This window comes from Arvicola amphibius, chromosome 9 (genome assembly GCF_903992535.2).
Source record: "Arvicola amphibius chromosome 9, mArvAmp1.2, whole genome shotgun sequence".
Taxonomy (NCBI): domain Eukaryota; kingdom Metazoa; phylum Chordata; class Mammalia; order Rodentia; family Cricetidae; genus Arvicola; species Arvicola amphibius.
Window position 1 is genome coordinate 122400694 of NC_052055.2, and position 15114 is coordinate 122415807.

Here is a 15114-nt window from a genome sequence, read left to right on the forward strand (position 1 = left end):
GGATTTACCGGCTGTGGGAACTGGGCAGGACAGAAACCCCAACAAGCTGGCCCTCATGCTACAGAGAGTAAGAGGGAGTCAGGAGGACAGATAGGGAGATGCACAGGAAGTAGAAGGTACAGACATTGAGTTTGAGAAGTTTCATTTGAGATGACTTTTTCTGGGACGTTGGCAAAGGAGGAAGGTCAGCTGATGCTTTCTCTGCCCCTCTGAGCTGTCACCCAGCATCTGGCTCCTTTGTTTTTATTGGTAAAATTGAACAATTGAAATTTAGTTAAGAACAACAGCTTTCAGTGGTCCCGGATTCCAAGACTGCACTTCCAACCTCTTCTACTTTCTTCTCACAAACCCGAGTAAGAATTAATATGGTCATGTTTAGTTGCTGCATTGATCTATCTCTTGGAACCAGTTTTCTTATTAGTTGTGTTTGCATTATACTGACCATATACTTGGCAGAAGTTACTCACAGGTGGGTCTGTCATTGTGGTTCATGGTTTCATAAGGCTTTTGGTCCATGATGCAGAGACAGCAGGGTAGACTGTATGGTGGAAGATGCTCTTGAGAGAACAGTAGGCTGGGAAGCTAAGCACACAGGCCAGGACATGGAGTAGGCATAGCCTTCAAAGGCGTTCTCCAAATCTCATTTCTGCCAGCCAGGACTCAACAAAAAGCTCTGACACTATGAAAAAAAAAAATGCCACAAGTGGGGGTGGGGAGGACGGGGACTCGGCGCTGTGAAAACATGAGATTCTGGGAAACATTCTAAAATCAGATCATATATGGTGATTTGAATGAGAATGGCCACTGTATGCTTATGTTTCAATGTTTGATTTCTTCAGTTGGTGGAACTGTTTGGGAAGGATTAGGAGGTGTGGCCTTGTTGGAATAGGTATGTAACTGGGGGTGGGCTTTAAGGTTTAAAAAGCCCACACCATTCCCAGTTAGGATGCGCTCTCTCGCGCTCTCTCTCTCTCTCTCTCTCTCTCTCTCTCTCTCTCTCTCTCTCTCTCTCTCTTTCTTCCTCCCTCCCTCTCCCCTCCCCCCCGAAATTGAATGCTTTCTTGATCCTGGTGTCTCTTCACAGCAATAGAAAGTAGCTAAGAGACCTTAATGCTCACTAAACTTTTCATTGGAGTGAGAATTCGTGGGGTGAACTATGACGTATACTAGTGTGCTCATGTGTGGGGTGGTTAGCATAAAGACTGCTTATCGCAGCTTGATTCTACCAGTAGGAAATTGGAAATACCCCTGGTGTGCATTAGGAGGCTGGTAGGGCTGTGATTCAGTGGTAGAGTGCTCCCCTAGCTTGCAGAAGATCTTGGTTTGGACTCCAACACTGAAAAACAAACAAAAATCAAAATAAGAAGGCTGGTAGGCCGGGCGGTGGTGGCGCACGCCTTTAATCCCAGCACTCGGGAGGCAGAGGCAGGCGGATCTCTGTGAGTTCGAGACCAGCCTGGTCTACAAGAGGTAGTTCCAGGACAGGCTCCAAAGCTACAGAGAAACCCTGTCTCGAAAAAAAAAAAAAAAAAAAAAAAAAAAAAAAGAAAGCTGGTTAAGTAAACTATGGTATAATCGTATTAATAAACTCCAGAGGGGCTGGGGTTCTTGCTGTTCTTCCAGAGTTGTGGGTTCAGTTCCCAGAACCTACATGGCAGCACTTAACTGTCTGTTACTTCAGTTCCAGGGTCTGGTGCCTCCCCCTTTAAAATTTTATTTATTTTTGTTTTGTGTGACAGACACTTTGCCTATATGTATGCAGTATCCACAGAGGGCAGAAGAAGGTTTTAGACCATTGTGAGCTGCCGTGTGGCTACTGGGAATTGAACCAGGGTCTTCTGTAAGGTGCTTAGGAGGAGCAGTGCCTTTAATTTCTGAGCCATGTCTCCAGTTCAGTGTCATCCTTTTCCATACACATACATGCAGACAGAACACTCACACATGGTAGTCAGCGTAGCTCTAGAACAAGCAGAAGTCATCCTTGCCGGGGCAATCCCACAGAAATGACTCCTGGGTTGGGAGCTGTATTGGTTCCTTTCTCTGCTGCTGGGACAGAGCCCCTGACAGGAGCTCTTGATTTTCCTGCCTCTGCTTCCTAAACTCTGGGATTATAGACATGCTCCACCATGTTCATTATGGAATTATTAGCTAATAGATTTTTATTTCATATGCATTTATTAAATGATTTATTTATTTATTATTAAAGATTTAAAAATATTTGTTTTTACTTACACCCAGCCAGAACTTCTAAGAATAGTATGCACTAAAAAAGAACTCTGCAGAGGCAGGTGGCTAGAGAGATACTCAGAGGTTAAGAGCACTGGCTGCTCTTCCAGAGGTCCTGAGTTTGTCTCAGCAACCACATGGTGGCTCACAGCCATCTGTAATGAGACCTGGTTCCCTCTTCTAGTGTGCAAGCAGAACACTATACATAATAAATAAGTTAAAAAAAAAAAAACCTCCAGGGGTTGTAGAGATGACTCAATGGTTAGGAGCACTGACTGCTTGCTCTTTCAGAGTTCCTAAGTTCAATTCCCAGAAATCACATGGTGACTCACAACTATCTATCTATAATAGGATCTGATGCCCTCTTCTGGCATGCAGGCATATGTGCAGACAGAGTACGCATACCTAAAAAAATACATAAATAAATAGAATTTTAAAAAATTAAATAAAAGAATTCCAGGGCTGGAAAGATGGGTCAGCAATTAAAGAGCTTCGGGTGTTCTTCCAGAGGCCCCGGGTTCAGATCCCAGCATCCACATGGCAGCTCACAGCTGTCTGTAACTCCATCTCCAGTGGATCTGACACTCATGCACTCTCCTCTGGCCTTCATGCACATGGCGCACAGACGTACCTCTGCACATAAAATGATCACATTTAAAAGTCATAAAAAGAGCTGCTCTTGTCGGCTGTTGTTGCAGCTGTGAGTAGTAGAAGTTCTGCTGCTCCGGAGCCGAGAGTGAGCTCAGCTCTCGGGGTGTGCTGTGCACTGGGGGAGAGTGGTGTGGCTGTGCAGCGTCCACAGACAAGAACTGCGATTTCCTGGCCCTCTGTCTCAGCTTTTCCAGGCTTGTCAGTGCATCTTTTCTATTTGTCAGCTCATCAGTTCTATGTTCCCAGGGCTTAGGAAATGGAGGGGAGAAGGATGAGACAGGCAGCTGGGTGTGAGGGGAGGGTAAAGACCACAGCCTGTAGTGGTTCCCAGCAGATGCCCTTGGCATGTACTGGGCAGCATGCCTGCTGTTCCCAACACGAGACACTACCTCGTAAAAAAAGTTATTTGTGGGTGTAAACAAGAGCTGTTTTTTAGTTACTGTGGAATTCCTTCTATTTGGACTGATTTGTGTGTGTTTTCTTGAGTGTTTAACCCTCCGTGTGACCTCTGACCCCAGGTGCTGCTTGTGAGCAGTAGCCGCCATCCAGACCGATGGATTGTCCCTGGAGGAGGCATGGAGCCCGAGGAGGAGCCCAGTGTGGCAGCGGTCCGGGAAGTCTGCGAGGAGGTATGTGCAGAGGCCTGTGGGTACTACTGTACCCTGTCTCAACCCACTGAGTGGTGTGCTGTGATCAGAGAGAACATGTAATGGCCACCTCTTTTCTGCTGCTGCAGTGTTGACATGCAGTGTTGGTCAGCATTCTCTGTAGGAGGAAGGCTGTCAGTAGTGCCTGTATCTAGTGATGTCTGCAGGGCTTTGTGACCTCTGTGGCTCTCTTCCAGCTTCATCTCTGGTACTTGTCATAGATCAGGTATCAGTGCTAACAGGAGCCAGCTGGCTAGTGTAGCTCATTCTGTTACCTATAGGAGACGGGGCCCAGGCTCCTGTCACCATGGCTAGTGAGCTAGTGGTGGTGATGGTGCAGCTCCAGAGATGGTAGGATTCTAGTCATATTGTGTGCAGCATACATGGACTGTTTCCTTGACCACACCTCTACACCTTACTAAATATGCCAGGATAAACAAAAGTCAAATTGTGAGCTCTGGGTGCCCTTAGTTTGAGAACTTAGAGCCCAGGAGGGCTGGGGGTGTGGCTCAGGTGGAGGAGTACTTTCCTAGTGTGTGCAAGACCCAGGGGTCAGTCCCCAGTAGTCTCCCCTCTCCAAAAGAGAGAGTGCGCAGGAGGAAGCAACTGGTGTTTCTCCTCAGCCTGTGGTGGCAGCACTGTGCTCAGCTCTTCCATGGAGCCTTGCTTAGGACTTGTGACAAATGCAGCAGTGAGTTCTCAGGTCCCAGGTCCCAGGTATTTCCTTGCCACACATAGTATTTTTTTTAAATCTAATTGCTTGTTGTAGAGGGAGTTAAGCGTGATTTTACAGACATATAAAGTAGCACTTAGGACATACCAGGCCTGTGAATACAGTTCAGTGGCAAAGGGCTTGACTAAGATGTACAAGGATTAACTCTTAGTATCGCCAAAACCAAGCAAAACGATTCTGTGGGCTGGCAATGTGACTCAGTTTGCAGGGTGGTTACTGAGCATGCCTGAAGCCCAGAGTTTAACTAGCCCCGAACACTGAAGAAACTGGGGTCGTGGTTCATGCCTATAATCCTAGCACTACCAAGGCACAGACAGGAGAACCAGAAGTTCAAGGTCCTCCTTGGCAGCATAGTGAATCAGGCAGCCTGAGCTACATACATGAGGCCCTATGTCAAACAACAGCAGAAACCTGCCTGGCATTCTTACTGGTCCAGCACTTGCTGAAGTCACATGAGAATTTTCATACCCAGAGCATTCTTCTAGGCTTCAGGCTCTGTCACTCTTGTCCTGCCTGTCTCTCTCCTAGCTACATGTGTACTGGAACTCCTGTAGGCATTGGCCAGGCCCACTCCGGTCTCTCTTCTTGTCCTCACTGTCCTTGCTTCTTTGGCTTTTGCCTTGGCTTGTCTCCTTGTGGCTGTAGCCTGGCTAGCACTGTTCCATCCTCAGACCCTTCAAAATCAGGGTCTGCATGTGTGCCTCATAGGTCTCTATTTGGAAGAAAAGGATTCTTCTCCCTGAATCCCCCAGCAGATTGAGTTTGGTGTTGCAGAGCCATTTCTCAGATCACACTCAAACTAACTTCTGCCCAAGGTTGACTGTGCTCAAGCCTGTAGAGCCATTGCCTGCTATAGCTTGGCGTTCAGAAACTTCTCCAATGACCAGCATGCTGTAGTGTTTGATGCCTGGAATCCCAGCACTGGGGGCAGAAGCAGGAAGATCACTGTAAATTTGTGGCCAGCCTGGTTTATATAGAGAATCGAGTTCCAAGACAGGTAGGATACATAGCAAGACACTGTCTCAATAAATTAACACCTTTAGTCTGGAGCCAAAGGTGGGTGGGTCTCTGCCTCACAAATAAAATAAGTAAAGAAATAATAAAAGAATGACCGGTAGATGATAAAATATCATTATTATCATTGTTGTTATCATTATTATTATTAATATTACTTTTTTAATTGGATTTTCGAGACAAGGGTTTTCTGTAGCTTTGGAACCTATCATGGAACTAGCTCTTGTAGACCAGGCTGGCCTCAAACTCACAGAGATCCTCCTGCCTCTGCCTCGCGTGTGCTGGATTAAAGGCGTGTTCTACTACTACCTGGGTTGATTGTTATTATTATTTTGGTTTTTGAAACAGGGGATCAGGCCTAAACTCATAGAATCCACTTGCTTATGGGGCTGGAGAGATGGCTCAGAAGTTAAGGGCACTGGCTGCTTTTCCAGGAGTCCTGAGTTCAATTCCCAGTACCCGCATGGCTGCTCACAACCATCTATATTGAGATCTGGTGTCCTCTTCTGGCTTGCAGGCATACATGCACACAGAATTTGAAACATGTGAAGATTTGAGAGAATAGTTAGTATGACATGAATTTCCTTTGCTCTGGAGCAGAGTGAGGGTCTCATGTCTTACAGCATCTGAGGTCTTAGGATTTTCAGGTGCAGGTAGGTCCTGAGGGGCAGTATGACTTTGTACTTTGCCTCCCTAGGCCTGAGACTCTCAGAACCTTTGCCTGGGTATTTCAAAAGGATGGGACTGTGGACCAGTTAGGAGGACCCATGCTGCAGAAGTCAGGTCTAAATTTAGCTGGCTTCTGTCGTTTTTCACGGTGCCTAAGGCAAAGTGATGTTTGAGTTACTGTCGTGCAGTTGTGGATTCAGGCAGGGTGGAGAAGACCAGAGATGATAGAGAGAAGGGAAGATGTGCTTGGACCTGTGCAGCTTTACTGCTTGTCTGCAGCCTTGCCAGTGGCTTGACAGTTCTGTCTTACAGCACACATTTGGTTGATGTCTAGCTCTGGAAAGATCTTCTTTTTCTTGTGTGGCTGGACAGTTTTTCCTTCCCTCCTATCCTCCATGTAAATGTGCTTATAGGCTCGGCCATACTATGCTCTCTCACGTGTGTGAGAGTCACAGGAACTGGTTCTGAGGATCGAGTTCAGGTCGTGAACTTTGTCAGCAAGTGCCTTTCCCTGCTGAGCCATCTCACTACCTCTGTGCTTTTTGAGAGTCACACCTTGAGCTCTTTCTAGTCACACAGGTGCAGCCAAGATGCAGCAAAGTAGGTGTTTTCAGTAGGAAGTGTGCTGAGGAGTCAGGGAAGGATGCAGGGCCCTCTGTTCAACATTTGCTCCCTGGAAAGTACATACCACCCCTTTGGAGGGAGAGGGGGAGAATGAAATAGGTATAAGATTCTTGAGAATGCCCGTCATGGGAGGACACCCTGAGTTAGCATTTCACCTGCTGCCAGTTGTCTGCCGGCACAGCCCTGCAGCCCTGCCTGTGCTCCTGCAGACAAAGACAGTATTCCCCATATTATATTCCAGAAGTATTGAGAGGATGAAAGTATCTAAGGCTGGCAAGATGGTTCAGTGAGTAGAAGTACTGACCATGCAAGCCTGCCGTGTGAACCTGACTCGAGTCCAGTCCCTGAACCAGAACTTTATGAAGATGTAAGAAGAGAACCAGCTTCACACAGGTGTCCTCTTATTTCCACACCAATCTGTAGCAATACATGCTCATGTCAGGGCATAGCCAGCCAGTGGTGGTGCACGCCTTTAATCCCTATGCTCCAGAGGCAGAGGCAGGTGGATCTCTTGAGTTTGAGGCTAGCCTGGTCTACAGAATGAGTTCCAGGATACACAGAGAAAGCCTGTCTTGAAGGAAAAAAAAAAAGAAAGAAAGAAAGTCAGGGCTGGAGACCGGGCTCAGTGGTTACGAGCTTAGGGTGTTTGGTCACATAGCAGCACGGTTAGGAAGCAGATGGGTGAGTGCTGGTGCTTACCTCCCTTCCCCTTTTCACTCAACCCAGGACCCCAGACCCTGGGATGTTGCCACTCATGGTTAAAGTGGGTCTTCCCACCCCAATACCCTGATCTAGGGTAATCCCTCACCACGTGCCCACAGGCTTCTTTCTGAGGCACGGAAGCCTAACCAGGTAGCAGTCAGTATTAACCCTCGGAAGAATGGAATATTCCTTGGTGGCAATTTGGGTTGTCTAGGGATTAGCTAGGCTAGTTTGGATTGATGACAAACAAGAAGCACATTAGAGGGGATTAGTGGCAGCAGGAGGTGTCACTGAGTGTTCTCTGTAAACATAGATTAGAATTTGATTTATGTTAGCTACACAGGCTCCTTCTGTAGTCTTTTAGGCACTTTTTCAGACAGAGAAATAAGTTAGGAAACAACCTAACAACTCTGTAGGGGTTTATTCTGTTGCTTTGGCATAGATCTGAGGTCTGTAGACTCTGTTCTGTCAGTAAAGTGGTACACACCTGTAGTCCTGGCATGTGGGAGGTTGGGCAGGGCTATGATCATTCATCCTCAGCTCCATGACACATACCTCCAACAAACAAACAAAACCAAGGGTGGGGAGAGGGGCTCGAGAGATGGCTTAGTTGGTAAAGTGATTGCAAGTATGAGGACTTGAGTTAGTATCGCTGGCACCCAAATAAAAAGTAACAAGTGAGCCAGGTGCAGTGGTGTTCCCTTTATTTCCAACACTTAGCGGCAGAGACTTGTAGATCTCTGTGAGTTCAAGGCCAGCCAGAGTAACAGTGAGACCCTGTCTTTCAGAAAACAAAACAAAAGATAACAACAACAACAAAAAAAAAAACAGCAAAAGAAACTCACACTAAAAAGTTGGATTGAGGAAAACATCTGATGTGGCTCTGACCACTGCAGTCGACATTGGCCGGCATACATCACGCACTCATGCACAGAAAGCACGGGTACACAGAGGACGGGGTGAGGAGGAGGAGCTGCACTGGGGCTTCTGCATACACACACTGCAGTTGCCAGCCTCTCCCTGGGTTGCTGACCGATGACCTAACTCCTCTTTCTAGAGTAAATGTGTTGTAACTAATGTATTCTCCAGTGCTAATCGTCACAAACTAGAATAGACTTATAGTCTAGGCTTTGAGAGTTGAAACCAGATTTCCCACCCACATAAAATGTGTGGAAGACTTCAAAAAGAGCCATTATTGGTCCTAGATTGTCCTTTTATTGCATCTAGCAGTCTTGGTCCATTCCTACCGTGTGCCAGTCCCCACCCCCATACCACCATCATCACAGCAGCAGACAGCCTCACAGGCTTCCACACTGTGGAGGACACTGCTTTGGCAGGTTTGCAGTTCCTTTTGTCCTTGCAGACCTGCTGCTGAGTCGCTTGTGCTCGCTTTGTTATTGTCCAGCTCCTGCTGTTTAGGGGAGGGCAAGCCTCAGTGTGGAGTTCAGTTTCCCCTGGAGTCAGAGGAGAGCACAGTATTGCTCAGTAATCACACACCTGCGGATGGACCTGAGAGCTAGCCATGGCTGTTCTTCCTGGCCTTCCCACTCATAGGCAAAGAGGACATTGTCAGTAAAGGAAGAGGACACATACCCATCTCACTCGGATTGAGCTGGGAGATGGCTCTGGCTGCTCTTCCAGAGAAGCCAGGTTCCATTCCTGGCACCATTGCTGCTTACAGTTGCAGGTGACGCTAGTCCCTGGGGATCTGACACCTCCTAGTGGCCTCCTTGGGCACTAGGCACACTCACACACATACAGGCAAAGCATTCATACTCATTTGTTGTGGCTGAGGCAGGGTCTCACTGTGTAGTGTTGTCTTGCCTGGATCTCACTCTGTCTCCACCTGCTCCTGGCCCCTGAATAGGGATCAAAGGCCTATATTAGCATGCTCAGCTAAAGACAATGTCTCTTCTGTGAGCTCTGGAGTTTACTGTGTAGACCAGTTTGGGTTTGAACCTGCAGAGATCCACCTGCCTCTATTCTGTCTCCCAGGTTCTGGGACTAAAGGCATGCACCACCACGCCTGGCCAAATATATATTTTTTTTAATGTGAACATTTGGAACCAGAAACATCTGTTTCCTTTGTGTTTTTGCCTGCCAAAGTCTTTCTTATCCACAGTAGGCGTCTCAGGGCTGTTCTCAAATATCAGAATCATAATAGAGAAGGTTGTTAGAAATACATAAAAGATGAGGTGGCAGAAGAGGGCTTGCACAGGTAGAGCGCCTGTTGTCAAGACTACAGCCTGAGTTCTATCCCTAGAGTCCAGAGCCCATGAAAGAAAGAGGGAACAATGGTTCTCTTGCAAGTTGTCCTCTGACCCCAACTTAGGAACTTGGTGTAAACACACAAATTAATAAATGTAATTGAAAATAGGCAGAAGCAGGTATCCTACAAGTCTGAGACTAGCCTGGCTTATATAGTGATTTCCAGGTAGCAGAGTTGCTTGCCTGGGCTGCATGAGACCTTGTTTCAAAGAAAAAGGGTTCAGCTTGTAAGGACAGTCGCTGCCACGCCATGCCAGATTGATGTTCAGCTCCCAGACCCATATAGTAGTGTAAAGAACCAAATTTTCCGAGTTGTTCTCTATTTCTGTATTCTCATTGTTATATATGAGTGTGTATCCATGAACTCTTGAAGGAATAGATAAAAATGCAAAAAGCCAGGCCCAGCATGACAGTGCACACCTTTCATCCCCATACTCAAGAGGCCGAGGCAGGTTGGCTCTCTCTGAGCACAGGGCCAGCCTGGTCCACATTGTGAGTTGTAGGTTAGCCAGGGCTACATGATAAGATCTTGGTGTTTTCATATCTGTGTCTCATTTTTTATTGGTGATTTTAAGGCTTTAAGTAGTGTGAGTGATTAGGCCAGTGGGTGTGGAGGTGAGGGGTGGAGCCTTACTCTCTAGCCATAGCTTTCTTCCCCTGTACCTGCCCAGCTCTGTCCACAGAAACCTCCATTTCAGTTTCTTTTTCCGTTCGTTTGAGTTAGAGCCACTCTGTTGTCCTCTTCACTCTACAGTAGTGCTGTAATTATTTTAATTATTTTGTTTCTCTAAACTAAGCACCAAAGATACCAAACCGGGTTCTCTTGCTGTCAACAATTAAATCTTCCCTGTGTCCCAATCATAGGTAGGGTGAATTTTGTAAGTTTGGTCATTTGTTTTAGTTCCCTTAAATGCTAGCATGTCCTTAGTCAGAGAAGTGACCAATTTAATGGGATTGGAGAATTTAAAAGTATTGTAGCAATAGCACACTTTCAGTGTAAATAACTACCCAAATTATCTGTCTGCCGTTTAACAACTGAAATAGCCAGATGTGTTGACACCTGCCTTTTATCCTAGCACTCCGGAGGCAAAGGTAGGTAGCTCTCAGTGAGTTTGAGGCTAGCCTAGTCTATACAGCAAGGTCTAGAAGGTCTAGAACAGCCAGAGCTACATAGAGGGAGGCCTTGTACAAAAAAAAAAAAAAAAAAAAAAAAAAAAAACCAACAACAAAACAACAACCAAAACCTGGAATAATGATCTGTGAGCTGGGAAAGGTGCCTCCGCTCCTGTATTCCCAGCATTTGGGACAGTGAGGCAGGAGGACCAAGAAGAGTTCAGAGTTATCCTGGGTATCTCAGAACTCTGTGTCAAAACCTAAATAAGAAATAAGGAAAGAAAAACCCTCTTTCTGCTCAGCTTATCACATAACTGAATAGCACCCACTGGTGAGCAGTTAATTCAGTAGCTAAGTACGGAGATTAGAATCTGCTGTCAGAGAGCACTGTGCTGTGTTTGGACTAGCTTGTGTTGGAAGCCTGTTGAGTAGAGGTTGAATTACTGGGATAACAGCCAGTCTCCTGTTAAGTGAAACGAGTCCAGCAGAGTCTTCCAGAACAGTTGTGTTTGCTTTCCTATCCAGCTCCACATTCCAGGAAGGATCTTGAGTCACTGGGAAGGGTGTGTATGGGTTCACAGTGACTTCAGCAAACACTGACTGCAGCCCCTGCCTCCAGATACTCCATGGTCAGGATACTGGACTCAGATAAGAGTTTTCATCTGCCTGAAAGGCAGCGTCAGCAGCTTCCTCTTTGCTCACTGACGCTACAGAGGTCAGCTGCCTAGCAGAGCTTACTGCACGGGGAGTCAGTCTGGAGTCTGGTTGTATCTCATCTCAGAGAGATCTCCTATGGTGCGCTTGTGTTTATGTGTGGTGTGCATGTGTGTGTGTGGGAGTGGGTGTTTCTTGGCTCTCTACCTTGGGTTTTGAAAAGGATCTCACTGAGACCTGTAGGGAAGACCTTGACTTCTAAGCTAGTTTGCACAAGCAAGATCCTGTCTCAAAGTTGGAGCAGTGGGCAAAGATGTGTGCTATTGGAGATGGGCAGCCTGGGTTCAATCCTAGGAGGTCTCATAAAGGTAGGAGGAGAGAACCAGAACTTGGAAGGTAGAGGCAGGTGAGTTCGAGGGCAGCCCGGTCCAAAGATTGGGTTCCAGGACGGACAGGACTTCACAGAGAAACCCTGTCTCAAACAAAAAATAAAGGTAGAAGGAGAGAAGTGGCTGCACAGAGATGTTCGTCGACCTCTACGTGGGTGCCATGGCATGCACATGCCTTACTATAGAAACACAGCAGTGCACACAGTAAAAATAAAATAAACCTGAAACAATCTGGATAGAGCACTGAATTCTCAGGTCACAGCACAAATGCCGAGCCAGCCATGGCAGTGCACACCTGCTGTTCAGCCCTTGTGAGGCAAAGACTCAAGCTCATCCTTGACTTTATAGCAAGTTCAAGGGCAGCTTGGCAAAGCTTAGTAGCACAGTGCTTTCTACAACATATGGAGCCCCAAGTTCAAGTCCCAGCACCACACAGAACCCAGCTTAATGTTAGCTGAATGTACTGAAAGGTGTGTGATTTTAATTTAAAGATAGCATGGTATGGTGATGTTCATTTGTGATCCCAGCACTAGGGAGGAATATAGGGCGGGATGAGACAGGAACTTGCTCTTTCAGTCTGAAGATTTCATAGAGGTGAGGACTCTCTAGTGGCTTGTCTGCTTTGCTTTTCTGATCTTCAACTTGAACCTCTATGTCTGTCCCTGGGTTTTTATTATTTGTGTTACGCTGAGGAACTGTGGTCTTCCACCCTTGGGAGTCTAGCAAAGGCAGAGTGACATGACCATGCCAGGGTTCCAGGAAAACATCGGAAAGCTCCTTGAGGCCTCAGTTGGGAACCCCTGTAGCCAGAGTAAATCATGGAAGCAGAAGGTTCTGTCTGGAAAGAAGGAACTGCACATTACATGTCAGCCAGAGGGTGTAGGCCCAGGGAGAGCTGGGATTGGGGGCAAGTTTGACTTTCAGTCCTGCAGAAACTCTATGGCGCTGTGGACAGAAGGGGCTTTCCCAGTGGTTTTGTTTCTCTCTGTGAGTGTTTTCCACATGTGTGTAAGTGAATTATATACAGAGGCCAGAAGTGGGTGTTGCATCAGTCCCTTGAAACTAGAGTTATTGATAATGGGTGCTGGGAATTGAACATGTGTCCTCTGCAAAAGCAGTCAGTCCTTATAACCACTGAGCCATCTCTCCAGCCCTTTACAATATCTTTATAATGGGGCTAAACAGATAGTAGTCATTTCCTTAAACAGGTCAAGCATATTAACTGGACCTGTGTGCATCAGCGTACTTAAACTCTCTAATGAGGCAGGTCACAAAAGACTTCTCTCTCTCTCTCTCTCTCTCTCTCTCTCTCTCTCTCTCTCTCTCTCTCTCTCTCTCTCTCTCTCTCTCTAGAGAAACCTGCAGAAAATGCCATAATCTGTTAGTAGCAGGTGTGGTCCTGAGCAGAACAGTAAGCGCCCTATTGGGGCTCTCTACAGCTGAGGAGCAGTGGCACTAGAGGCCTGACTTTAATAGTAGTAATAATACTGTTATTCCTGGGGCCAGCAAGATGGCTCAGTGCACAGACATCCGCCTGCCACCAAGGCTGACAGCCTGTGTTCAGCACCTCAGACACACATAGTGCAAGAAGAGAACCGACTCCCAAAGCTGTCCCCTGACCTCCACACATGCTATGGCATGGGTACATACACAAACTAAATAAGAAATATGCCAGGCAGTGGTGGTGCACACCTTTAATGCCAGCACTTGAGAGGCAGAGGCAGGTGGATCTCTGAGTTTGAGGTCAGCCTGGTCTACAGAGTGAGTTCCAGGACAGCCAGGGCTACACAGAGAAACCCTGTCTCAAGATGGGGGTGGGGAATATATGTATGTGTGCGCGCGTGTGTGTGCGTGTGTGTACATATATATGTATATATATACTATATATATATATATATAGTTTTTTAAGCCCTCAGATTTCATTTTAATATTTGATAATGGCTAACTAGTGACATAAATTTAAGTACCTACAGGTGTCAGGAGGCATGCGATCTCTTAAAACTGGAGTTGCAGGCAGTAGTGAACTCCCTAATATGGGTGCTGGGAACAAACCCAGATCCTCTGCAAGAGCTAAATATGCTTGCTAATAACTAACTCCCCAGCCCCGTTCTCGTTTGATGCTTAAAATATTTCATTGAAAGGAAAACCATATGGGTTGCTTCTCCTGGCCCTCTGCTGGCCTTTTATTTCTTGGTGTCCTCAGTGTGGTCCTTTTCCTCTGTAGTTGCCAGAGATGCACATGCCAGTCGAGTGTGCTGACGACCCCGCCCTATTTCTGGGTGTCCTGCAGCACTTGACTTAGAGCTGCCCCCAGAAGCTCCTCTGGGGCTGAGCTTTCTGCCCTCCACAGGGAGCTTCAAGCCACAGCTCTTTAACTCTTCCCGATTTGTCATCAGAGCGCTTCAGCTTCCACTCTGGTTTTCCTTTTTCCTTCAAGACAGGGTTTCTCTGTGTTACAGTCCTAGCTGTCCTGGCACTTGCTCTGTAGACCAGGCTGGTCACATACTCACAGAGATCTGCCTGCCTCTGCCTCCAAGTGCTGGGATTAAAGGCGTGCGCCTCCACCGCCTGGCTGGAAAACTGCTTTTTGAATCAAGAAAGTAGCTGAAGCTGTCAGCCACAGATCGACATTCTGACTAGCGCCCGCCTCACCCTGAGTTGTCCAAGGTTGGCTACTTGGGTGTTGACAGCACTGGTCCCAGCTCTAAGTCAGTGTCGCACTGATTTTTTTGGCCTTCGCCTTAGGGTCACAAGATATCTGCAGTAGTTCCAGGTTTCAGGTCCCTGCCTGATGTGCAAGACATGTAGTGTTTCTTTTTGTCCAGTCTCCCTAGAATGGTAGCAGATCTTTCCCACAAGTGATCCTGCTGGGAACTATTGGCCTGAAATGGGTCCCGTGCAGCACCCCTGAGTACCTTGCTCAGGCATGCCTTCCCCAGTTGAGGTGCATTTTGAAACTGAACAGAATCTGGGTGCTCTGATAGTGAGGGTGAGATGGCATCTGTGCCTGCCAGACACCTACTGTGAGGGAACCCCACTTCAGAAAGAGCTGGCCCACCTGAGCTACCGGTAAAGCAGGTCTGTGGGGCCCTACCCGTGGGTCCTACCTGTTTGTGCTTTTCTGAGCTGTGTACCTGTGTGGGAGAGACAGGCCTAGCCTTTTCAAACACTTTCATAGGAGTACAGAACCCCTTCAAGGAAAAGGACACTGTGTGTGTGTGTGTGTGTGTGTGTGTGTGTGTGTGTGTGTGTTATTTTAAGTATTTATATTAATGATTTGGGGTTGGAGAAAAGACTCAGGTTAAAAGCACTGGCTGCTCTTCTAGAGGACCCAGGTTTAATTCCCAGCAACTACATGGCTGCTCACAGCTGTCTGTAACTCTAGGGATCTGACAACCTTACACAGACATACATGTAGGCAAAG

At 47.0% G+C, this 15114-nt stretch overlaps 1 protein-coding gene across 1 annotated transcript in view; it reads left to right on the plus strand.

The window, feature by feature from the left end:
• Positions 1-15114, plus strand: part of Nudt3 (nudix hydrolase 3) — a 48428-nt gene that overhangs the window by 21240 nt on the left and 12074 nt on the right. The window contains exon 2 of the mRNA XM_038342588.1: positions 3396-3506. Coding sequence (XP_038198516.1) covers positions 3396-3506 — 111 coding nt within the window. The remainder of the gene's footprint in view (positions 1-3395; positions 3507-15114) is intronic.